General features: G+C 47.1%; 1 protein-coding gene across 1 annotated transcript; it reads left to right on the top strand.

The window, feature by feature from the left end:
* The first annotated feature begins 1,731 nt into the window (after positions 1-1,731).
* TRIM35 (tripartite motif containing 35) lies at positions 1,732-23,643 on the top strand. Its single transcript, XM_021699014.2, has 6 exons — positions 1,732-2,191; positions 15,384-15,479; positions 16,942-17,172; positions 20,173-20,195; positions 20,995-21,113; positions 22,457-23,643. Exons 1-6 carry the CDS (start codon positions 1,757-1,759, stop codon positions 23,032-23,034), a joined length of 1,482 nt encoding a protein of 493 aa, XP_021554689.1. The 5' UTR covers positions 1,732-1,756; the 3' UTR covers positions 23,035-23,643.
* Positions 23,644-26,144: the final 2,501 nt, after the last annotated feature.

Below are 26,144 nucleotides of genomic sequence, written 5' to 3'. Positions count from 1 at the left end.
GGACACACAGATAAGAGAACACAGTGAAAGAAAAGGAAACTAGAAAACAAGATTTTCAGGGAGGTGCCTGGAGTGTAGGGTTATTAGCCCCATCTTGTGGCCTTTTCAGAGACTGCCTCTCAGGTTAATTTTTGAATCAGTAACTGTTAACTCCAGATGTGATCTAGAACAGTGGGCCTCAAGATTTAGTGTGCCTGGGAATCCCTGGAGAGCACGTGAAAATGCAAATACCTGGGCCTTTCTCTCAGAGAGGCAAGTAGATCAAAGTGGGCCCAGGAATCTGCTTTTAAAAAGCTCCCCAGGTAATGCAGAACCATGAACCATGCATAAGAAACACTGCAGAAGGCAGTAATTGGTGGTGTTCATGCCCTTGGCTTTGCGGGAAACAGGCTACTCTGAGGAAAAGTTTGAAAGACAACTGTCAAGAACTATAAAACGACTGAGATTTTAGCCTTTTTGCAAATTAACAAGTTAGCCTGTAACAGGTTCAAGAATGCTGGTAGGTGAGAGTCCTGCATCAGAGACAAAGAGAGGCTCATTACTAACGTTGGTAACAATAGTCCGAGAATTAACATTTGGGCCACTTTTCTGAGCCCCGATTCCCAGAATCCTCTGTGATGAGGGCCATGGCAGGCTGCCTTATAGAAGAGCAATTAGAAGCTCAGGGAAACAGAATCTCTCATAACGGAGATTAAGTCGGCCAGATCTTTGCCTGGAGGGAGACATTATTTGTTGTCCAAGGCTATTCACCACAGAAACATCCTTGAAAAGGTATTCCAAAAAAGGCAGTCAGTGCCTCTGCTCAAATACAGAAAAATGACAACTGGAGAACTGTCTTCCAACAGAAACCGGGAAAATGGACGTGTGTCAGGGGAAAGGAATCCTACATCTGAAGGCTGTAAAGTGGTCAAACTGAGGCAAGAATGGGGAGTTGGGAGAGAGTCAGGCCTGCTATAGCAGGTAGGAATTCAGCCTGGATTCTACTTCCCATAGCTCGCTTCAAAGCAATCCCTACTCTTTCTGTTTTAACGGGGTCCTGCCTCATGTAATGAGTACTTTCCGTATTTAATTTTAATCCTCACATCTCACGTAGACAAGTGATACGATCACCATTTTACTCATTAGGAAACAGTTTGGAAACATTGTGACCCGCCCACTTACGCAACCACGGGACAGAAGGGTCTTTTTAGAGGTCTTCCCACTACCCGCTTCTCTCACCTGTTTCCTCTTTACTCCAGGGTACAGAATTAAGACTGGCCAAACTAAGTGAACAACGAAAGCAAGGGTGGGGGACAGAGCTTTGCCTCTACTTCGGAACCAGGAAGTGGAGCGCTCGCTCTTTCCCAACCGCGCGGACCAGAAATTTCCAGGGAGTGGTTGAGAAAGAGGCTCCTGAACTTCCTGTCGCATTTCAAATCGGAAATAGGTTTCCCGTGACACGGAAGCCCGGCAGCACAAACGGGGAGTTTCCTTCTCCCTAAACCTGGCCAGACCGCAGAGGACCGGCGACGACCGGCGACGACCGGCAAGGATCGCAGAGCGCCGGGGTCCGCCCCGCTCTTCCGGGGTTTCCTGCGAGGATCGGAACTGGGGCGGAGCCGCCAGAGCGCGCCCCTCGCGATTGGACGGCGCTGCTGTCGCTCAGCGCTCCGAACGGAAGGGGCCGGGCGCCGCTCACCGCAGGGTACCGGAGCCTGTAGGCGGGTGGGAGAGGCGGGAGCGAAAGTTGCAGGTTTGGGATCCGGCGGCCGGGGCGATGGAGCTGGGTCCCGCCGCGTCCCCTGGGCCTTCCCGCTCCTTCAAGGAGGAGTTGCTCTGTGCCGTCTGCTACGACCCTTTCCGCGACGCCGTGACTCTGCGCTGCGGCCACAACTTCTGCCGCGGGTGCGTGACCCGCTGTTGGGAGGTGCAGGTGGCGCCCACCTGCCCGGTGTGCAAGGACCGCGCGGCCCTCGCCGACCTGCGCACCAACCACACCCTCAACAACCTGGTGGAGAAGCTGCTGCGCGAGGAGGCCGAGGGCGCGCGCTGGGCGGGCCACCGCTCCCCGCGCCTCTGCCGCCCTCACCGCGGCCAGTTCAGCCTCTTCTGCCTCGACGATAAGGAGCTTCTGTGCTGCTCGTGCCAGGCCGACCCCCGGCACCAGGGGCACCGCGTGCAGCCAGTGAAAGACACTGCCCACGACTTTCGGGTAAGAGCGGCAGTGTGCGGGAGGTGGCCGAGCGCGCACGTGGCGGCCGGGTCCGGACTGCAACTCAGCACCCCTGGGCCCCCGCGGCTCCCGCCACTGCAGCCTGCCAGAGCTCTGTGCCCAGGCCCCCGCCTGGTCCTGCGGCCAGGACCCCCAGCGCTCTGACTTGGCTAACCTACAGAGGGGTCGGCCCAGGGGGCCTGGGATGGGTGAAGAGGGATTGTAAACAGAAGTGTGGGAACTGAGGTTACACGATGCTCCCAAGACGGCCCAGCCACTTCTGAAGGGCTCGGGTGGGGCCAGCACCCTCTATGCCAGCAGGGTGTGGCACGGGCCCGGTTGAGAAGGACAGGTGTGGGTAACGCCCAAGAATCTTGGAGCTTGGCATACTCAAGTTAGAGGTGTGGGAGTCCAAGACCTGGCCTAAAGGTCTCCCAAAAGGGGTCACATACTTCCCCGACCTGGCCCTATGTGTTGTGTAGGAGTGGAGAGGCTTTTGGTATTGGCTGGCTGGTTTATTCTGGATCTCAGCACCCCAATGCCTAGAGTTCCTGTGGCTGTAAATAAAGTGAATGGAAAATACTTTGGTATAGAAGTAACACGGAGAATACTTTGGTGTAAGAAGGAAAAATGATCAGAAAATAAGGATTAGCCAACTTAGGAGTTTTCAGAATTTTTGACCTTAGCCCATTGTAAGCTCATGTTTTGACCTTGCCCCCTATTTTTTCTGTTGTGATCCGGAACACCCTTGTGTATTGTATCACTTGAAACAAAAGTTCTGTGAAAATGTCTGTTGTATTCTGGCATTTTCTGTTATTTTATTTTTATTTATGGTTTTATTTAAAAGATTGCAGAGGGTGTGAAACACTAATTTATTTCCTCACCTACTAACACATGGGTCAGACCCACTGGTAGGAAGCTGAGTGTATTGAAAAGGAGGCACTGTAAGAACCCCTAATGCCTGGTCTCCAGACACTGTTTTTGTTTTGTTTGTTTTAGGCCTTTCTTAAGAAATATTGAAAGTTGGTTAGAATTTCATACACATTTAGACAGAGTTCAGGTGAAGGGGAATGTCTTTAGTATGCATGTTTGAATACTACAGTAGCTTACCAAGGGGATAACCCTATAACTCCTGTTGCCTTATTTGTTTAACAGTGGTCCACAACAATGCTTTTCCCCATTACCACTGGCAGAAGTGCCAGGTCCTGATGTGGGACAGCTAAAGTAAGTGCATTCTGGGGGCTGGGGTCGAGGTAGGGGGGGCACCATGGATCAGGTCATGACTCATCACCATGGGGCTGTCACAGGTACAGATCAGGAAGATGGGCAGGAGTCAAGGCCAGAAGCACTAAGGCAGAACCCCTAGGTCCGGGCTAATCCAGGGTTCAAGATTAGTGAGTCAGGTGCCGGGAAGCAAATAGGGTATAGGGACAACTTCCTGTTCCTTCAGCAGATGCCTTGTACTGCTTGGTCCCAGGGATACTGCAAGGCATAAGATAAACAACAATTCATACCTTCAAGGAGCTTCAAGCAGAGACCTGAGGGATGAGGAGGTGTTAGCCAGGTGAAGAGAGTGAGGGAGGGTATTTTGGCCAGAGGCAGCAGCATACGTAAGGGTCCAGAAGCTGGGAGGCCTAACTTTCTAGGCGCTAAGAATTTCAGAGTAGTTAAACTAAGGTTGGAATTGCAGAAGAAGCCATGAGGCCTGAGGCTTGGCCTTTATCCTAAAGACGGTAGGGAGCAGTAGGAGGGTTTTACACAGAGCGATGATGCAGTCAGATTGATAGGCACCCAGGGCGATGTATGAGGAGGTAGGGAGTCTAGTCCGGAAAGATCTGAGGAGAATGCAAGCCCAGTGTGCTCAGCCTGATGCAGGGTGGAACTCATTCAGCGTGTTAGACAGCTGTGTATCAAGGACTTGTGTTGTGTTGTGTTCTGGAACCTGTGAGGGGTGCTGAGGCCGCAAAGGTAAGACAGAGCCCTCACCCTGTGGCGCTCACGGCGTAGCAAGGGAAGTCAGACAGTAAATAGACAAGTTGTTGTGCTGGCTGGGCGCAGAGCAGTGTGGGAGGGCTGGAGAGGTGAGAAGAGGCTGAAGGGGCTGCTGTTGGGTGCCATGGGGAGCTCTGAAAGCTTCTAAATAGGGACTTTGTGGTGAGATGTGTGCTTAGAAAGATCACTTAGGCAACCCTGTGAGGAATTCGACAAAAAGAGTAATCATACCAGCCAACACTTTTGGAGCGCTTACTGTGTGCCAGGTGATCTTGGTGTGTTTACATGTCAATAAATTTAATCCTCACAAAACCCCTGTGAGGTTGTGTGTTAGTTTCCTATTGCTGTTGTAATAAATTGCCACAAACATGGCAATTTAACACAGCACACATGTATTTTCTCACAGTTCTGGAGGTCAGAAGTCCTAAAATAAAGGTGTTGGCAGGGCCACGTGCCTTTTGGAGGCTAGGAGAGAATTTATTTGCTTGCCTTGTCCAGCTTCTAGAGGCCGCTTCCTCCATCTTTAAAGCACATCATTCCAACTTCTGCTTCTTTTTTCCCATTGCTTTCTCTGACTCTACTAACTTCCTCTTTCTTATACGGACCCTTTGATTACATTGAGCGCATCGAGACAATCCAGGATAATCATCCATCTTAAAATCCATAATTTAACCACATCTATAAAGTCCTCTTTGTCATATAAATAATACATTCACAGCTTCTAAGTTCTAAGATGTGGACATCTTTATTCAGCTTACCACAGGTAGGTACTATTCTCCCCATTTTACAGACAGTGACACTGAGTCTCGGGTTAAGTAACTTGTCCAAAGTCACAGAGCAGGTATTATATAGAGTTCACCTGGAGCCTTGTTGGGCCCCTACTCTGGTGATGGACTTTGAGAGAAACTTCTTTGGTCCCCAGGTAATACTTTCCCTGCTGGCTCTCTGTTCTGGGAGCTGTGAGGACAGCGGGTTATGTGTGGGTATTTAAGAGGCTCGAGTGGATGAGGACCACTATCCTACCGTGTGGGTCCCTACTATGTGCTAGGCGCAGTATGTTCAGTAGAGGACAGAGGAGTCCTAGCCCCTGGCTTCTTGGAGTCAGATAGGCATAATTTTTTTTTTTTTTTTAAAGATTTTATTTATTTATTTAACAGAGAGAGTACACAGCGAGAGAGGGAACACAAGCAGGGGGAGTGGGAGAGGGAGAAGCAGGCTTCCCGCGGAGCTGGGAGCCCGATGCGGGGCTCGATCCCAGGACCCCGGGATCATGACCTGAGCCGAAGGCAGGCACTTAACGACTGAGCCACCCAGGCGCCCCAGAGAGGCATAATTTAATAATAATCGACTGACATTCCTGTGAGGGACAGTATGGGAGGTGACAGACGGCTGTAACAAGGAGCCTGCTCTTGTCCGGTGGGAGTGATTTCACAGAGACCTGAAGGCTTAGAAGGAGTTCACTAAGTGAGGGGCAGCAAGCAGCAGTGGTGGGGCAGAGGGCAGGGAAGGCAGGAATCCAGAGACGTCTGGACAAGGAAGGAAGGCGTCCGGAACAGATCCCAAGGGGCATCCAGGGCATGTTAAGAGATCTGAGATTTTGTCCTAAAGACAGTGGGGCAAGAAGGGAAAGAACTGCTGAGCTATCCAGACATGCCATAAGGGTTGAGACCAGAGTGCTGAAGTGCGTGTTGGAGCTTGAAGGGACAGCCTCTAGCACTTGTTTCTCAAACTTGAACAACGCACCCATTCTTCTTAAAGGAAAAGCTGTTCCAGCACTGTGACTTAAAATACATTCCGTACATACAAACGCTAAGCTAGCGTAAATTCCTCTTGCTTATTGCACATATAGGCAGTAAAACAACAACAACAGTTTACAGGTAAAGCACAAAAGAAAATCAGTTCAGTTCTAGTTGAAATATTTATCACCAGGCTTTATTTAGCTGAAAGGAAAGCACTGCTCTGGGCGGCTGTGAGGCTTGTCTGACAATGTTTGGGATACTCCTTTACGCTCTTCTGTGTGGTTCCTTGATTTGCCAGTCTGAATTTCCCTCTTTGCAGATCTGAAACTTTTCCTGCGCTACAATTGGCCTTCATTTAGATCTAGCATATCCTTCACTCCTTCACAAATTAAGTGTACTTCTGTTCTATCATTATGAGGCCAAGACAATGAAAGTAGTGTAGTTTGGTGTCAAGGTAGTTGTTAACAAATACAAATGCCGGCACTGCAGTTGTAGGAACTGAAAGCGTGTGTCCACACTGTTTATAAGGCAACTTGGAAAAGGTTTACCTTAGGTATTTTTGTTTGTTTGTTTTTTTGTTTTTTTAGGTTATTGAATGAAAACACTAATTGAAAACTCTTGTGGAAAACTTGCAGGTCCCCAAAAACAGGCCCAGAGCTGCGGGGCACTGTGAGGAGATGGTTCTATTTTACTAGTGAGAAAACAGAAACTTGGAGGAATGCAGCAACTCCTGGCATTGGCAGGGAATGGCAAGGGTACATCTAGGATTAGAACTCAGATTTCCTGACTCCCCGTCTGGTGTTTGCTCTGCCTTGCATCATCAACTCCTTGCATCATCCGAACTCCTGCCAAGTCCCAGGCCTCGAACTGCCTTGTCCAGTCCCCTTTCTTACCCATCCCATGGGACTCACATGAGAGTCATTCTCTGCCCTCCAGCCTCCTCCTGCACCGGCCCCAATCCATTCCCCTTCTGGGATTCTTAGAATTAGTCTGGCCAAATCTTACCTAGGAATGTTCCATGTTTTCCTTAAGTCTCCCCCCCTTATAATTCTTTCCCCCCTTTTCCTAACTATGCACTCCCAGTTGGATTCCCCCTTATGGACCAGACACTACCAGGTCCAAGTTGCATGGACATTTACTGCCTGCTTGGTAAGGCATGTGCCCGGGGGTGGGGGCTTACTGAACACTGCTCACTGAGGCTCCTGAGTTACCAGACCCCCACACTAGGCACTGTGGTGGACACCTGCTTCATGAGGAGGACTGAAACACCACGGGGAAAGGAAGAACGGGAGACTGGGGTGCGGTTGGATAAGAAAGGGATAATGGACGAGACGAAGTTGTCTTGGATGCATTTATGCTATCCTTGTAAGAAACCTGGAGAACAGCCAGTAGGAGAGTTAAATTATCCACCACTAAGTGGCACCTAATGGTAGTGAGAGCCAACACAGGCCTGATGTGCTCTTGGAAGCACCTTACGTAGATTGGCTAGTGGGAACCTCATAGCAATCCTGCGAGCTAGGCAGTCTCATCCCTCTTGCCCTCATGAGGAAACTGGTGCAGAGAAGAGAAGGAGTTAGCTCAGAATCATCTGCTGCAAAACAGAGGAGCAGGGATTTGAACTTGGGGGCCAGGTGCCAGAGCTCTTCACTGCTGTGTCAGTCTGCCTGAAAACAAATGTTTGAATTAGATAGGGAAAATGACTACAGGCAAATTCCTAGAAACCCTGGTGATGGGCTAGGTAAGCATGGACAGACAACTGCAGTCTTCATTTTTACAGTGAAGTTTGAGAGTCTGCAGAAGCTTTCATGCCTTCATTTTTAAGGTGTGGAGCCTGACCGCCAGTGAGAGAGCGAGCTTTTGCCAAAGTTCTCACCAGTGGTTAGTGACAAAGACAAGGGTAAAAATCAGGTCTCCCGACTTTCAGTCCAGGAGGCAGTGTAGCGTAGTGGAAAGAACATAGGCGTTCGATGGACTCCTTGACTGGGCAGGTAGGTAATTGAGCATCCACTTTGTGCTGAGCCCTGGGGATATGCATGGATAGGACAGTTTCTCCCCTTGCAGGGCAAGCGTCCTTTCCTTTCCTTCTGCAAAGGTTTATTGAGCACCATTGTGCTGGGCCAGAAGACCTGCCCTTTCTTGGAGCCTGCAGCCTTTCCAGGAAAGTGAAGTGATTGATTATCCAGGGTAGTAAGTGGGACGATAGAGGTGTATGTGGGAGCTATGAGAGCCCACAGGATGTACCTGAACTCTACTGGGGAGATCAGAATGGCTCTCTGGAGGAAGTGAAGGGAGCCTGAGCTGAGTCTTCAAGGCTACGTTGAGATAGTTGCAGGGTGCAGACAGGAATTAGTCAGAAGCAACAGTGTACACAGGGCCTTGGAAGACAGAAAACCTGGCTTGGGCTAGACAGCCCTGGCTACAGACATGACTCTAGCCTTTGATAGGTACCTGAGGGATGCTGTGACAATCTTGGGAAATAATATTTATTCTTTCTCTTACCTGTGCCCTTCCCATTTTCTATTATACCACATAGCACCTGTGTTAATGGATGTTTTGGGCAAAACAATTTTGTAAAATCCTTAGGGTATTAAATATACTCTTGAAACTTGTTGCCTAAGGGATCAAATTGTAATTTTTAAATAAACGATGTAGACTATATAATCACATTCTGAATCCTTTAGTGTAAATAAAAACTTCCTGTTTTGCATGTTTATAAATAAGTAATCCTGAGTGTCGTAATTCGAAACTAAAATCAGAGCTCATTTGCTGTTTTGGGCTTGGGGTCTGGGAGATGCTCCACACCTGTCATGGGCCATTTAGCTCCATCCAGGGCCGTGATGACCCGTATTCGTCCTGACAGGGCTTCATGGCAGAGCCCCCTCTAGTCAACCTGCAGCTTCTGCTCATTCAGCGCGCTCTTTGGGCTACATGCAGTCCCTGAATGGTCTGTCCATGATACAAGTATGTTTAGTGTTAAGATCAGAATATCTAAAGCAAACATGGAAAGTATATTGTTGAGATTCACTTGAATTCATACTTTTTACGTGCAGTATTTCCTAGATTCACCACTAAATACATGGAAAGGGAAAAAGTGGAATAAAACATGCATCGTAAATCCCAGAAAAGGGGAAGAGAAGGAAATACTGAATAGGTGGGACAAATAGCACAGAACAAGGTGGTAGGTTTAAATGCAAATGTATCAGGTAATTACGTTAAATATTCCAAGTTAAATGACAATTGTCAGATAGCTAAGAAAACAATCCAGTTCTGTGCCACTTAAATAGGATTATGACAACAGATGAGAAAAATCAGTTTGTTGAAGTTCAGTATACTTTTGTGATTTAAAAAATTAGCAAACTAGGAAGGGAAGGAACTTCATTAATCTGATTAAGGATATCTACTGAAAAGCTTAGAGCAGATACCGTATTTAATGGTGAAATATTGAAAGTTTCCTCATTGGAGTCAAGAAAAAGGAATGCGCATTATGACCAACTGTATACAGTTTTGTGCTAGAGATCCTAGCTAATAAAGTAAATCAGGAATCGTAAGTAAAAGGTATAAGATTAGGAAAGAGGGAAACTACACTGGCATGATGTGCAGATAATATGATTCCATATATCTGCATAGAAATTTCTGTTGCAGAGAAAATAAAAAGATGCTACAGATAAATTATGAATATAAATGAGTTTAGAAGGATACTGGTTGCAAAATCAACATTGAAATCAATCGTATCTCTGTGTATCAGCAAATATAAAAAAACATTTACAATAGTATAAAAATTGGGTATCTAGCAATAAATGCAACTGCAGAAATCTGGCAGGGAAAAATACATAATTTCATTGAGAGACATCAAAGACTAAGTGGCAAAATATACCATGTTCATAGATTAGAAGACTCAGTATTTAAAGATGTCAGTAAACTGATCTGTAGAGTCAGTACTATGCTAATCAAAATTCCAACATGATATTTTGTGGAATTTGGCAAGCTGATTCCAATATTTGTATGAAAACTCAGAGAGCCGGGCTCCTGGGTGGCTCAGTCAGATGGGATGAGTCCTGCTTCGGGCTCCCTGCTCAGTGGGGAGCCTGCTTCTCCCTCTGCCTGCCCCTCCCCCTGCTTGTGCACACATTCGCGCGCTCTCTCTCTCTCTCTTTCTCTCTCTAATAAATAAATAAAATCCTAAAAAAAAAAAACTCAGAGAGCCAGTGATTGCCAAAACAATCTTAGGAGACATTTAACTCTTAATATTTTACAGCTTTCAAATTAAGGCTGTGTGATGTTGGCAGAAGACAGACAGGTGGGCCAGGGGAACAGACTAGAGAACGGGAAACATCTGTGTTTGATGTGTGGTAGAGGTGGCCTGTACATCGGTGGGGAATGCTAGTACTCTAAATAATGATTCTGAGGCAGCGAGCTCCGCGGTCACACCATTCACAGGATAGACTCCAGGTTATCCACATTGGACCTAAATGAGAAAGGAAAGCTGTAAAGCTTAGAACAAATAATACAGCTTATCTTTGTGACCCCAGGATGTGGAGGGTTTTTTATTTTAGCAGTTTGGGAAGGGAGGAGGTATTTTTAAAACAAAACCAAGGAGCCCTAATTCTAAAGGAAAGGCTGATAAATTTGACCATATTGAAATTAAGAAATATAATATATAATAGAGTATTATATATTCTATATATTCTATTCTATTATATATGTTGTATATAATAGAACATACTTACTACACATCTAACCCATGAAAAGACATATATTGCACATCTGTAATAAATTCCTACAAACCAGTAGAAAAATGGCAGGCAACTGCATTGAAAAATAGTCAAAAGGTTTGAACAGGTATTTAAACATAAAGATCCAAATGGTTAAGAAACATTTTTCATTAACATTACTTGTGTGGTGTAAACTGTTACAACTGCTTTGGAAAACAGCTTGACATATCTACTAAGGTTGAAGATTCACATATTTGTGGCCTCTTCCTGCCTCCAGGGATATTTTGCACAGAGACAAGTGTACCTGTGCGCCAGATGTATATAAGAAGGTTCATGCTATTTGTATTACTTGAAGACTGTAAATGAGCCAACTGTCCATGAACACCAGAATGGGTAAATGATTGTGGCGTGTTCATACAGGGGAATACAATGCAACAATGAATGATAAACTTACATACAATAACGTGTTTGAATCCTACAAACCTTAATGTCAAGGTAAAGGAAACAAGACACAAAAGAATGCATACAGAATGGTTCCATTAATATAAAGTTTAAAACCAGGCAAAACTAAAGTATATTATTTAGATTAGGGATGCATATATAGGTGATAGAACTATGAAGAAAAGCAGGGAAATGCTATACAAATTAGGATCTTTGTTTCCTCTGATAGGAAGAAGGGGATAAGATTGAAACAGGGGCACATCCTGGGTGTGATTAAGAGGTGTTCCGTTTACAACTACTTAAGGCACATTTATGTTTTATGCCAGAGCAAATTAATTGCCAACAATAAGAGATTGAAAGGTAAAAAACAACTCATTAAACTTAAGAGAAATTGAAGGGATTTCATTGAGGAAGGAACGCTCTTGGTAAGTGACAAGAAAAGGCTAACACTTCTAAAGTTTTCATTTTATAGGTTTTAAAAATTTTGAGGTGTAATTTATATACAATAAGATGCATAGATCTTGGGCGCCTGGGTGGCTCAGTTGGTTAAGCAACTGCCTTCGGCTCAGGTCATGATCCTGGAGTCCCGGGATCGAGTCCCACATCAGGCTCCCTGCTGAGCAGGGTGTCTGCTTCTCCCTCTGACCCTCTTCCCTCTCGTGCTCTCTCTCTCATTCTCTCTCTCTCAAATAAATAAATAAAATCTAAAAAAAAAAAAATATGCATAGATCTTAACTGTTGAGTTTGAAGAGTTCTGAGTGTTACACACACCCTATACTTGCCTCCTCAAAGGAACTAATAGAACATTTCTGTCACCTTGGAGGGCTCCCTTCTTCCCAGCTAGTCCACCAGGAGGCAACCACCTTCTCATTTCTGTCACCTTATTAGTGCTGCCTGTTCTTGAGCTTCATGTAAATGGAGTGATACCATATATGCTCTTTTGTATCTGGCTTCTTTCTGGCAAAATTTATATATATACTTATTTATATATGTATATTACATCTATGTAAATTTTATGTATATGCATATATACATATATAAACATGTAAACACATATACAAATATGTGTGTATATATATTTACATATATAAACTTTTATAAATTTATATATATATACACATATACACACACACACACACACACATATATACAAACGTGCCCATGTACTGTGTGTCAGTAGTTCCTTTTGTATTGCTAAGTAGTTTTCCATTCTATGAATATACCATAATTCAGCCATTTCTTGATGGACATTTGGTTGGTTTCCAGTTTGGGAATAGCCATTAGTTTTTAAAATGTGTTGTTTAGTTTGACATTTATGGGAGGAAATTCATTAACATGCTAGGTTATTGAAGGAATTGGGCAAAGTATTGACAGAATTATAAACTTACTCTAGAACTAAAGAAAGCTGACAACAAATTTGGGAATAAGATGACACTTTCAGAAACAAATGGCAGGCAGACAAACATAGTACTCGCTCTCTGAATGAGATAGGGTGTGTAGTGTGGCTAAGAACATGGCCTTTATTGTTGGATACAAATCCTGGCTCTGCTAAAGTCTAAGTATAATTTTGGCAAGTTGCTCAACTCCTCTGGGCCTTATTTTCTCCTCTGTGTAAGAGGAGTGTAGTGCCTGCCTCACAAGAATGTAAGAATTAAGTAGCATGGGGCGCCTGGGTGGTTCAGTTGGTTAAGCGACTGCCTTTGGCTCAGGTCATGATCCTGGAGTCCTGGGATCGAGTCCCACATCGGGCTCCCAGCTCAGCGGTGAGCCTGCTTCTCCCTCTGACCTCCCCTCTCATGCTGTTTCTCTCGCTCTCTCATACATAAATAAATAAAATCTTTAAAAAAAAAAAAAGAATTAAGTAGCATGATCTCTATTAAGTGCGTAATTTAGTGCGTGATGCATAGCGCATGTGCAGTAGTAACTGCTTGTTACTAATAGAACCATTAGTGGATCTCATCAACTCACACCTCAGAGAAGGGTCATTTTGGGGTTGGTCTTTGCTGAATGACACCAGAACTCTCCAAGTGCTTCAAAAGTTTGGGAAAGGACAGGGACTGTCACCGCCCCCCCTACCCCCCCACCATCCTCATCCGCCTGTAACTCCCTAGCTGTCAAGGTTGAAGGCAGAGGGCTGGGCTGCGTTGTTTAGGGGCCAGCACACCCCTGGGTAACGTGTGTGGGCAGTTGCTTCACTCCTGTCATCCACGCTTATCACAGAATTGTTTTGAACTTTATTATATGACTTTGTAACAAAACCTCTTCTGCCACAAAACATTAGGATGGTATTTCACTGGCCTTGTGGGATATTCATACTGATTTGATTTTGCTTTTGAGGAGGCACCTTAGAGATGTTATACTACAGAAAACAAAAAGATCTGTTACCTATTCTCAAGAAGATCCTAAAAGTGGCCAAAATGAATAGAAAAGAAGAAACCTGCAGAAAATGAAAGCATTTTCTGGAGTACAGCAGTTACAAGAATGGGCTCTGGAGCAGGACAGACAGCCTAGTTATTGCTGCATAACAAATTACCTCCAAAAATAGTGGTTTGAAACAAGCAATATCTATTACTTCGTGGTTTCTCTGGGTCAGAAATCTGGGCATGACTTAGCTGGGCATGTCTGCTTCAGATCTCTCCTGATGCTGCGGTCTCATTTGAAGGTTCAAGTAGGCCAAGGTCACCATTCGAGCTCCCTCACTTGTGTGGCCACTGGTGGGATTACAGTCCTCATGGGCTGCTGGTTGGAGGCCATCCTTAATTCCTAGCTCCGTGGGCCACTCCATAGGCTGCATCACAACGTGGCAGGTGGCTTCCATCCCACTGAGCCAGCAACGGAGGGCGAGAAAGGATGTGCACAGGCTTTTAGTCACCTCATCTCAGAGGCAATATCCCTTTGCTTTGGCCACATTCTGCTGGTTAGAAGCAAGTCATCAGGTCCAGCCCATGGGGAGCAGATTCTACCAGGGCATGAATCCCCAGAGGTGGGGACCACTGGGGCCATTTTAGAGGCCCCCTCCTTCAATCTGCCCTCTATTCCCCAATGGTTCCTGTCCCCCTAGCATGCAGAATACACTCACCCCCTCCCAAGATCCCCAAACGTCTTACCCCATTACAGCATCCGCTTCTGAATCTCGTCATCTGAATCAGGTCCAGGTGGGGATGAGGCTTTTGAGGACAGATCTCTATTATGTACTGCTGCATAACAAATCACCCCCAAACTTGGAATCTTAAAGCAGTGGACTTTCCTATCTCACAGGATGGAGGGATCACCAGGAGCCATCTTAGGGGCTGCCTCCCACCACTGTCTAGGTTCACATCCTTGTCCTGCGACATACTAGCTGTGTGCTCTCACTTCCCTTTTGTGTGCTTTTGGCTTTTTTTTTTTTTAATTTATAAAATGAGTCTAATCCTATTACTTACCTAATAGGGATGATGTGATGATTAAGTGACATAATTTGTAAAGTAATTTACACATTCCCTGGCAAATAGTAAATGCTCAATAAATGCTAGTCATTTATAATTAATGCCACTAGAATTGTTACTATTTTTCCAAAGAAAAACTTGGTAAGCTTTCTCAGAATGAGGAGAGAAAAGGATAAAAATGGAGAGAAATGGATAGTCCTTGAATACAAAAGGTAGGAATCCAACCTCAAACTGGTAATGGTTCTTCAAGGAGTCCAAGGAGATCAGAGCAATAATGGTTAAGTTTAAAAAAACAAGACTACTAAACAAAAAGTATTTGATTAAAGCAGTGATTAAAGTATTTTGCATGGCCCATGCACTATTGGAATATTGCAATAAGGTGGGGATGTGGGGAGACATGTAGTTTGGATAAGGCCCTATAGGATTAACTGGATCGACCTGTAATCAGACCTTTTCATTACTGACTGCAGGCCAGTCCAGTTTAGAAAGTCGTTAAGAGAGCCTGTGAGCACATTGTCTATAGAGTGGCAGCAGCCCAGGGGTTCATGGACAGCCTGGACCAGCTGTAGGCCTGAGTGGGATGCCCTTCTCTGTGTACTATGGCCAGCTTGAGAGGGAACGGGTCATTTACCTCCTCGGCTCTGTCTCCCCATCTGTACCAGGTATAAAACAAAGGGGCCGGCTAGAAGGTGTCTGAGAGAGTTTTATGCTAAAACCTAGATTCAAGGTCAGGGCTGTGCCCTGCAGCGTGTGGACAGATGGGTTGAGTAAATGTGGCTGAGCTGTACCCCCACTGAAGTGGGACTCCAGCTGTATATGGAGTATGCCCTGCCCCTGCCTGGCCTCCAGCCCTAATGTTCCTCCTTCTCGTTCCTCACGGCAGGCCAAGTGCAGGAACATGGAGCACGCGCTGCGGGAGAAAGCCAAGGCCTTCTGGGCCATGAGGCGATCCTACGAGGCCATTGCCAAGCACAATCAGGTGAGTGCCCCAGCTGGGCGGGGAGATTAGGGATACCTGGGTCAGTGGGGGAATTGGTGGGGGGAGAGGCGAGGGTGGGCCCGCCCTGACTGTGGGTGTTGACCCAGATGCAGCCTGCCTTAGCCCTGAGGGTCTAGCATAGTCACGTCCTAGGTTGCTGGTGGTGGCGGCATTGCCGTGGCCTCTCTGAATAGCTGGGCGTGGCCACGCCAGCAGCTGTGGGAGGGGCGTGAAAAGTGACCTGTGCGGTCTGCACGGTGGTTTCAGACCAGCTTGAACACGTGCCGCACTCGACCATCTACCCAGCTGCGCAAGCCACCGATGACCTGGGGCTCTTTAGTTATTCCTCTTTCCCTTTTCCTCCCCCGGTCCACTCCATCAGCAGTCCTGGCCTCTCTAACGGAAAGTACATCTTGTCCACCCGACGCTGTGTTTCCCCCGCCACCCACCATCTTGGCCCTGTCTCCACTGTTTCTCACCCGGCCTCCTACTTGGGCTCCAAGCTTCCACTTTTTTTTTTTTTTTTAAAGATTTTATTTATTAATTCATGAGAGAGAGAGAGAGAGAGGCAGAGGCAGAGGCAGAGGGAGAAGCAGGCTCCCTGCTCTGCAGGGAGCTGCCATGCAGGGCTCAGTCCCAGGACTCTGGGATCATGACTTGAGCTGAAGGCAGATGCTTAACTGACTGAGCCACCCAGGTGCCCCTGTTCTAACTTTTTAAAAAAGCTTTTTGTAGTTACGATTAGGGGTACGGATATTGTGAATGATTCAGCTTTAAAATAAGTGCTTTCTACTCCTCTTTTGTTAAGCCTCTGCATCAGACAGATTTGAAGTCCTAAGATGGGAAGGCAGATAATTTTTAAAAGTCGTTGTTATTTACAACAGTTCGTTTCTGTGATTCAGGATTTCCCTTGCTATGGTGTACCCAGCCACGATACAGAATATTGTGTGTTGAGGAAGTTACAGAATATTGTGTGTTGAGGGGCGCCTGGGTGGCTCGGTTGGTTAAGCGGCTGCCTTCGGCTCAGGTCATGATCCTGGAGTCCTGGGATCGAGCCCCGCATTGGGCTCCCTGCTCGGCGGGGAGCCTGCTTCTCCCTCTCCCTCTGCCTGCCTCTCTGCCTACTTTTTCTCTCTCTCTATCTCTGTCAAATAAATAAATAAAATCTTTAAAAAAAAAAATATTGTGTGTTGAGGAAGATACAGATGACAGGTGTTATCAATAAGCAGATTTGATGTGATTTTTTAAATTTATCAAGACAACCTCATGCTGTGTGACTTTAAACTTAAAAATTTGTGCTAATAAAACTGCGTCTGTATTTTACCTGTTGGGGTTCCACCCACGGTTTCTGTTGAAAAGAGCGCTCCTTTGCTAGAAACCTGAGAGTCCTGAGGCCAGGTGCTGCCTGAGAGGTTCGCTCCGGGCCTGAGCCTCCGTGGCCCCGTCCTGCTCTGGGCTGTAGGTGGAGGCTGCCTGGCTGGAAGGGCGAATCCGGCAGGAGTTCGACAAGCTTCGCGAGTTCCTGCGCGTGGAGGAGCAAGCCATCCTGGACACCATGGCCGAGGAGGCGAGGCAGAAGCAGTGTCTGGTGGAGGAGAAGATGAAGCGGCTGGCGGAAGACACCGAAGCCCTGGCCCATGAGATTGAGCGGCTGCAGGTGGAGATGAAGGAGGATGATGTTTCTTTTCTCATGGTGAGGGGCTCGCCATCTGGCTTCAGGGACAGGGAGCAGGTGGTCGGGAGCCATTGGGGAGCCAGAGACTGGCAGGTGCTGGGTGGGGGTGCTGGGCCGGAGGAGCCCCTGGAGGAGGTGCCCTGCTTGTCAGGAAGCCAAGGGGATTTTCAGCAGAGCAGGGTTCCTGAGGACTTTCTCACTTCTGTCTGCCTCTCTCCTTTCCTTGTCCCTCTCCCTGCCTCTCTTGTACTCTTGCTCTCTCTCTTTTTATTTCTTCTCTTTCTACTCCTTAATACAGCAGAGTACCTTTTAAACAAGGTGGAAAAGTTGTGAAGGTAGTGCTGGGTGCCCCGTAGACCCCTCCTCTTAGGTCCTCCCATTGTTAACACCTTATATCACCTCGTGGCGCATTTGTCCATAGAAACCTGACCTTGGTGCATTGTAATTAACTAAACTCCAGACTTATTTGGAATCCACCATTTTTTGCATTAATATCCTCTTCTGCTCCAGGATCCGGTCCGGGGACCTACATCGCATTTAATTGTCCTGTGCCCCAGTCTCTGCTGGTCTGTGACAGTGTCTTATTCTTTTTGTTTTTCATGACCCAAGGAGTGCTGGCCAGATAGCCTGCAGAGTGTCCTCCCACTCTGGGTTAGCCTGATGTTTTTTCCATAATTAGACAGGGGTTATAGGATTTTACAAAGAAGACAAAATGGAATATTCTAAAATTATACAGTTACTTTAATTTTTAAATTTAAATATGATGTTTTGGTATTCTCTGTTGCTTTCTTAAGAAAAGGATGACTCTATTCTCTCTTTTAAAAATACATGTTTCGTTCATTTTCTTTATTTCTTTTTATGTTTTTCACCTCCCCCTCCCCCTCTCCCCCCCCACCCCATGATTCTTATGGAGACGTGTCTGTAACTGGAAAGCTAGTTTGGAAATCAGTCAGGATAGCGAGCTATCTCCTTTACTTAGAGAACAGCCGAACTCTCTGGAAAGCGGAGACTTTGTAGAGTGGATTGAGAAGGGACAGGTACATCCTCCATTCAGGCCAGGTGTCACATCCTGGCTGGGGACTCTTGTGGGTTTTCTGCCTCACACAAAGCTTTGAACCCTGGTGTCTCCCGTCTCCAAAATGCCCCTGATGATAAAATCATTTGATGGGTTCTAAAAGCTGGATTCTTTGCTGTTTCTGTTCAGGAAATTGGGAGTGGCCAGGACCCATTGTGCTTTCAGGGATGCTTTTGTGACTTTTTTTAAAATTTATATATATATATAACAGCTTTATTGAGATATAATTCGTAACAGCTTTATTGAGATATAATTCGTATACTGCATAATTCACTTATTTAAAATGTACAATCCAGTGGTTTTTACTCTATTCACAGAGTTGTGCAGCCATCACCACGATCAACTGTAGCATGTTTTGTCTCCAGAAACAGAAACCTCATACCCTTTAGCTGTTGCCCTCCTCTGCCCCCCACCCCCACCCCCACCATCAGCCCTCAGCAAACGCTAATCTCCTTGCTGCCTCTAAGGATTTGCCTTGTCTGGACACTTCCATAAATGATTTCCATAAATGGAATCCTATCAGATGCAGCCTTTTGTGACTGGCTTTTTCACTCAGCATGTTTTGAAACTATATCCTGTTGCAGCATGTATCAGGACATGGCTGAATAATATTCCATTGTAGGGATACACTACATTTTATGTATCCGTTCATCAGTTGATGGGCGTTTGGGTTGTTTCCATTTCTGAGCTGTTAGGAATCGCACCGCTATAAACATTCATGTGCAAGTTTTTGTGTGGATGTACTTTTTCCTTTCTCTTGAGTATGTGCCTAAGGAGATTTACTGAATCATATGGTAACTAGTAAGTTTAACTGTTTGAGGAACTGCCACACTGTTTTCCAAGTGACTGCGCAGAGTTTATATTCCCATGAGCAGTGTATGAGGACAAATTTCTCCACATCCTTGCCAACACGGACCTTTTTACTTTCCTTTTTTTTTTAATGGACATTGCAGGGCTGTGAAATGGTATCTCATTGTGGTTTTAATTTGCATTTCTTCAGCTAATGCTATTGAGCATCTTTTCAGGGACTTGCTGGCCATCTGTATATCTTTGGGGAACTGTGCGTTCCAGCCCTGTGTCCATTTTTTAAATTGGGTTGTTTGTCTTTTTCTTGTTGAATTATAAGGGTTTTTATATATTCTGCATACTAGACCTTTATCAGGTATATGATTTATAAATAGTTTCTCCCATTCCATGGGTTATTTGTTCGCTTTTTGGGTAACTTCATTTGAAGTACAGAAGCTTTTCACTGTGATGGATTCTAGTTTATCTGTGTTTTTATTTCCTGTTTGTGCTTTTGGTGTCATATCTAAGAAACCATAGCCTAATCCAAGGTCATGAGTTTTATAGGCTTAGCTCCACATTTAAGGCTTTGAGTTAATTTTTAAAATTTTTGTATATGGTGCAAGGTGACAATCCAAGTTCATTCTTTTGCATGTGGATACCCAGTTGTCCCAGCACCGTGTACCGGGGACCATTCTTTCTCCATTGAATGGCCTTGGCACCCTGTAGAAAACCAACTGACAGTAAATTTGAGGCTTTACTTCTTGACTTTCAGTGCCCACTGAGCTATGTCTGTCCTTATGTTAGTACCACACTGTCTTGACCACTGTTGCTTTTAATACGCTTTGCCATTGGGAAATGTGAGCCACCAACTTTGTTCTTGTCCAAGATTGTTTTGGCTATTATTCTGGGTACCTTGAATTTCCATATGGATTTTAGGATCAGCTTGTCAGTGTCTGCAAAGAAGCCAGGTGGAACTTTTGATGGGAATTTTATTGAATCTGTAGATCTGTTTGGGGAGTATTGCCATCGTAACAATATTAAGTCCTCTAATCCATGAACATGGGATGTAGGACTCCTTTTGAGGTCAGAAACTTACAGTTTTGTTTTTTTTTTTTCCCTGTGTTTATGTCTCTCTCTCTCTTTTTTTTCTCTTTTAGAAACACAAAAGCCGAAAACGCCGGTAAGTTGCCAAGGCTGGTGGAGGGGAGGGGAAAAGCAGGCAGAAATACCGGGGGTGCCCATTGCAGTGGCTCCAGGGCCAGGCAGGTGATGAAGCCAGCTGGGTGGAACCCAGAGGGAGTGGTGGGGACTGGCCAGGTGGAGAGAGTCCTCTTTCAAGTCATCCCACTTCAACTGACAGTGGTGAAGTGTTGTTTTCCTGAGTGTGGAAAATGACCATCCACTGTGCGGGGAGAGAATGCGTCATCCTGAACACGGCTTGTATTTCCCAGCAGGTCCTCCCAACATTTAGGCTTGTCTCTTGGTTAGCCTCTCTCTGAGAGAGGCTGGTTTGTGTTGATGGCTTTTGGGTTCACAGTGATGAACTATATTCCAGTCCGAGCTGCACAAAGGTGGAAGAGAATGCTTAGGGAAGTAGTGAGTTTCCTGTCACTGGAGGTGTTCAAGCAAAATGATACCTTCAGACATTGGGACTAGAGGACCCTTAAGGTCCTTTCTGCCTCAGACATCCCATGAGCAGATGTATACGTATGACTTCTGCCCACAAGGATGGGACCTATGTCTGAGAACCTCTTATTTATATTTTTCCCAGCTGGGGCAGGTTGACCCTGCATACTGAATCCTGAGGAGCTGTGAACAGCCTAGTTGGCTACTGGCTCCTGTCCCATCAGAGCCCAGCCCAGCTTTGTCTTGGGTAGGGTGGCCAGGAATGAGTCCTGTTGCCTGTTTCCTGCTGACCCAGTTAGGCCCAGGATGCCTGGCTTTGGCCCTGCCCACCCGGCCCAATTCTCCTTTTCCAGCCTCTTCTGCACCATGGAGCCAGAACCGGTCCAGCCCGGCATGCTCATCGACATCTGCAAATATCTGGACTCCCTGCAGTACCACATCTGGCGGAAGATGGTCACGTCTGTTGAATCCGGTGAGTGGGGGCACAGCCAGGGGTTACAGTCAGAGAAGGCACTTCATGTGAGGCGGAGAACCAGCCAGACTCATTTCTTTCAGCTTCCCACCCTGTAGGGCCTTCTCCAGCCCCTTTCAGACAGGTCCCTTGGTGCCCTCTCCACCCCCTGCCCCACCGCTCAAAGCTCTCTTGGCAGAACCCCTTCCTCTTTGGGTCCTGACACTCGGCCACCTCTGCAGAAAGAGGAACTGGCTGCCCTCTCTTTTCAGAACGGTATTGTATAGGTGATGAAGGGACTGAGTGTTTGTATCCCCTTATATTCATACGTTGAAGTCCTAACCTCCGATGTGATGGCATTTGGAGGTGGAGCCTTTGGGAGGTGATTGGGTTACATGAGGTCATGAGTATGGAGCCCCATGATGGGATTAGTGCCTTGATAAGGAGAGGCACCAGAGAGCTGGCTTCCTGACCCTCTCTCCCCCCTGTGAGGACATAGCAAGAAGGTGGCCATCTGTGAACAAGGAAGAGGGTGTCACCAAAACCCAACCACGTTGCACCCCAGTCTCAGACTTTGGTCTCCAAAACTATGAGAAAGACAGTTCTGTTGTTTAAGCCACTCAGTCTGTGGTATTTTTGTGCACAACCCAAGCTGACGGTGACGTCATGATTTTATAGAGAGAGCTGTCAGTGACCCAGAGGAATGTTACGTGTTTCTCTCCATCATACGGGAGTTGTGTGAGCATCCAGGGTCCCTGCTTCTATTGGTTTCCTGTGGCTGCCGTAACAAAGGACTGCACATTGGATGCCTTCAAATGACCGATTTACTTGCTCACAGTCCCCAGAGGCTAGAAGTCCAAAATGAAGCTGTCAGCAGGGCCATGCTCCCTCTGAATCCTATAGGGAGAGCCTTCTTTGCCACTTGCTGGCTTCTGGCATTTGACGGCTGTCCTTGGCTGCCGGCTGTAGCCCTGTGATCTCGGCCCCTGTCGCCACCTGGCCGCCTCCCCTCACGTGTCTGTGTCTCTTCTCCTTTGCTAAGGACAACAGTCATATTGGGTTAAGGTCCTACTCAACTCCTGTCTGATCTCATCTTAAGCACATCCTAGTCACGTGACCCCATGCCCAAATAAGCGTGCCTTCGGAGGCACTGACAGTTAGGACTTGAGCATCCCCTTTGGTGGGGCACAGTTCAACCCGTGGCATGGCCCCTCGGGCCCCGACGGCTCCCTCCGGGCGCTGCGGCCAGGCAGGACGCAGTGGGTCGCTTTGGGGGGATGGCAGGCACCACTGGCATGGCAGAAGGGCGGCACGTGAGGTTTGCTGATTTCCCCCCGCCTCCCGCCTCCCGCCTCTGCTCTCAGTGCCCTTCAGCTTCGATCCCAACACCGCGGCCGGCTGGCTCTCTGTGTCCGATGACCTCACCAGCGTCACCAACCATGGCTACCGAGTGCAGGTGGAGAACCCGGAACGCTTCTCCTCGGCGCCCTGCCTCCTGGGCTCCCGCGTCTTCTCCCAGGGCTCCCACACCTGGGAGGTGGACCTGGGGGGGCTGCCGAGCTGGCGGGTGGGTGTGGTGCGGCTGCGCCAGGACGCCGGCGCCGAGGGCCACTCGCACAGCTGCTACCACGACACCCGCTCTGGCTTCTGGTACGTGTGCCGCACGCAGGGCGTGGACGGGGACCACTGCGTGACCTCGGACCCGGCCACGTCACCTCTGGTCCCAGCCATCCCTCGCCGCCTGCGCGTGGAGCTGGAGTGTGAGGAGGGCGAGCTGTCCTTCTACGACGCCGAGAACCACTGCCACCTGTACACCTTCCACGCCCGCTTCGGGGAGGTGCGGCCCTACTTCTACCTGGGGGGCGCGCGGGGGGACGGGCCCCCTGAGCCTTTGCGCATCTGCCCCCTGCGCATCACTGTCAAGGAGGAGCTGGATGGCTGAGGCCGGCCAGAGCCTGCCCCGCGCCACCTGGCACTTGGGTCATGGTCCTGCTTCTTTTGTGTCCGTCTTCCTCAAGCCGTGCTCACCTCAGTACCTCTGAACCGTCCGCCTCCTTGCCAGGATCTGCCTGCTGACCAGTCCTGTCCTTTTGCTGTGGCTCCAGGCCCCAAGCCGCCTCCTTCATTTCTGAAGTCATCCAGGGGACACCTCACTCCCCAGAGTCCTGGCCCCTTCAGGATGTGAATTTTCTAACTCCCAATTCCAGGATGTCTGGGGATGACGTTTGCTTCTAGAAGAATGGGCCCATTTTAGCATGTGGGTTTTATTATCTGGGTATGGTGAGGCTGCAGTGGGAAAGAGTTGGTTATTTACAATTCCCAAGAGGAAGGCCCCACCACGTGGGCCGGGGGAGCCACCAGGGAAGCACCAGGCCCCTTAGGAAGCAGAGGGAGTTGAGGAAGCACCAGGTAGGAGACTTTGTTGTGGTTTTAGTGACAGAACAGGCTTGGGAGGGCTCTGTCTGGGTAGACAGGTTTGTGATCTGGTTGGAATAATTTTGGCGGGCTCTGGGGCAGAGGGGCTGCCCCCAGTTGTCAGGGATGACGGGGACGGGGACGGGGACGGGGGTGGGGGGGGGGGATGATCAGGAGGGAGTGTTAGAGCCCTGTGAGAGGTAAAGGAAGTGGTTGGGAGTTTAGCCCAATAGCTTGGATTGGTTGGTTTGCATATGAAAGGTGTGCACCCAGGGGAATTGGCTAGCCCTGGGAGGAGCAGTTTCCCTGTGGTCGGAGTATCAAGTATACGGAAAATAAGAAAATCTAATTCATACAGTGCTGCTGCTATGGCTTTGGGGCAGGACCCAGGCCCAAGTCTGTCACTTTATACCAGTATTTTAAAACCGCTCCACAGAGCCCCCTCTTGTTCCCCCAGGGCAGAGGCAAGCCTGCTCAGGTCAGCTCTGATTTATCTATTTACACTCCTTGAAAGACTGTTGCAAACATGATTTTAAAAACCACAGTTTAGACCCGTTCCTGCTGTGGGCCTCGATTCCCTCATCTGTAAATGAGGTAGGAGGAGTGGAAAATTATGTCCTGTAGTTACTGTGAAGGAAGCAGCTCTGATTCATTCTTACAAAGTCATGAGAAAGGAAGGAAAGAGGGGTCCTTTTTAGTGAGGAGGTAGGAAAGGGAGGATTCGGTCCGGGGAGGGGGGCCTGGAGGGAGAAGGGCGGAGGTACCTCGCTTGGCCTTTGCTGGCCTCAGCCTGCTCCTTCTCGCTCTATTGCCCCCTGTGTTTTCATCCTGATTTCGTCTGCCTCTGCCCTGCCGTGCCTACGGACCTGCATCTCCACCTTTTCTTCCTCGTACCTGCCTGAAGAGTGTTTTTAATTGTCAGCTGTCCTGTCCCAGGAAACAGCACGGTGGAAGGAAATACTAGCCTGTAGGGGTGGTGGTGGTCTCATCAGGAGCATGTTCCTGACCGAGAACTCAAGATTCTTTCTCCTGCCTGTGCCCCTGGTAAACAGAAAAGGACATTTAAACAGAAAGGATGATTCAAAACCATGAGGTGGTTATAAACATGATATGTACGATTGGTAGGAGGCACAGGGAAGGACGCGGTAGGAGATGCTACTGGGTGAAGGGGACCAGGTTGGAATGTTGGCAGACTGGCATGTGCACGTCCCATCTGAAGGCAGTCAGTCTCAGGGAGCTCAAGGCACTTTGGCGGCCAACACATCTGAGACCAGTGTGCATTCTCTGAAGTATTAATCTAGCCCATCAAATATAATCTCTAGGACAATCTTGACCTGGAATTCTTTTGTTAGTTATAATAAACTTTTAAAAATGTTTTTTATTTCCAACTTAGATATTGGAAAGGGGTTTTTGAATAGGATAATTTGGATAGACTGGACCTCTTTTTTTTTTTTTTTTTTTAAATAAAAATGATATTTGAGCTAAAACCCACTTTTTCTTTTGACATTTTCCCTTCGACATTTTCCTTTCGGTGTTCTCGTGAGCAAAAGTTCATCCATATTGTAGCGTGTATGTGACCTTATTCCCTTTCATGATCAGGTAATATGCCATTCTTCAGCTAATGAACATTTACATTGTTTCCATTTTTGGCCATTACAAATAATGTGTGGACATATGTTTTGTGTGGATGGATGTTTTCCATGCTCTTGGGTATCTGTCTATCTAGGAGTGGGTTTGGTGGTGCATGCATGAAACTCTGTTTAACCTTTTGAGGAACTGCTAGGCTATTTTTCATTGGAGCTGTGCCATTCTTTATAATCATCAGAGGTGCACAAGGGTTCCGTCATTCCATATCCTTGGCAACACTTGCTATTGTCTGTTTTTTAACTTAGCCATCCTAACGGGGGTGAAGTGATATCTCATGTTGGTTTTGATTTACATTTCCCTGATGACTGATGATATTGAGCATCTTTTCATGTGCTTGTTCGCCATTTTTGTATCTTCCTAGGAGAACTGTCTTTAGATCCTTTGCCCATTTTTGACTGGGTTACTTGTCTTTGTATCATTGAATTATAAGAGTTCTTTATACATTCGGAATACAAGTCCCTTATCAGATACATGATCTACAAATTTTTTCTCCCTTTCTGTGGGTTGTCTTCACTTTCTTGCTGATGCCCTTTGAAACACAGAAGTTTTTAACTTTGATGATGTCCAGTCTTACTTTTTCTCGTTACTTGTACATTCTAGAAATCTCCCTTTCAACACTGCCCTTAAGCCCAGGTACCCCAATTTTTGGATTTTGGCACGGGCATGGGGCAGGTCACCTGTTGACAGAGAGCCCTAGTGCACAAGTTTCTTCTTCTTTTGAACCCTCTCCCACCCTTGCCTTCTACTCTTGCTCATCCCCATGTTAGTTTCCTCCTTGTTACTACATCCAGGCTGAAGGCTGCAGTCCACTGGGCAGCCTCCCCTTCTCTGTCTCCTCTTACCTTGAGTCCATCCCATGTGTTGATGCCAGAAGCATCAGTCTCGCCTCTCACCCAGGTGACCCTGCTCCTACCTGCCCTGGTACATTTCTCCAGGATGCAATTTGGAGTTCATTACCCAGCTCCACTTCTGTTACCTGGAGTCCCTGAC

The sequence above is a fragment of the Neomonachus schauinslandi genome, chromosome 2, assembly GCF_002201575.2.
Source record: "Neomonachus schauinslandi chromosome 2, ASM220157v2, whole genome shotgun sequence".
In the NCBI taxonomy this organism is placed as follows: domain Eukaryota; kingdom Metazoa; phylum Chordata; class Mammalia; order Carnivora; family Phocidae; genus Neomonachus; species Neomonachus schauinslandi.
The sequence above is the reverse complement of the archived record's forward strand: the minus strand, read 5'-3'. Positions and strand labels throughout refer to the sequence as shown.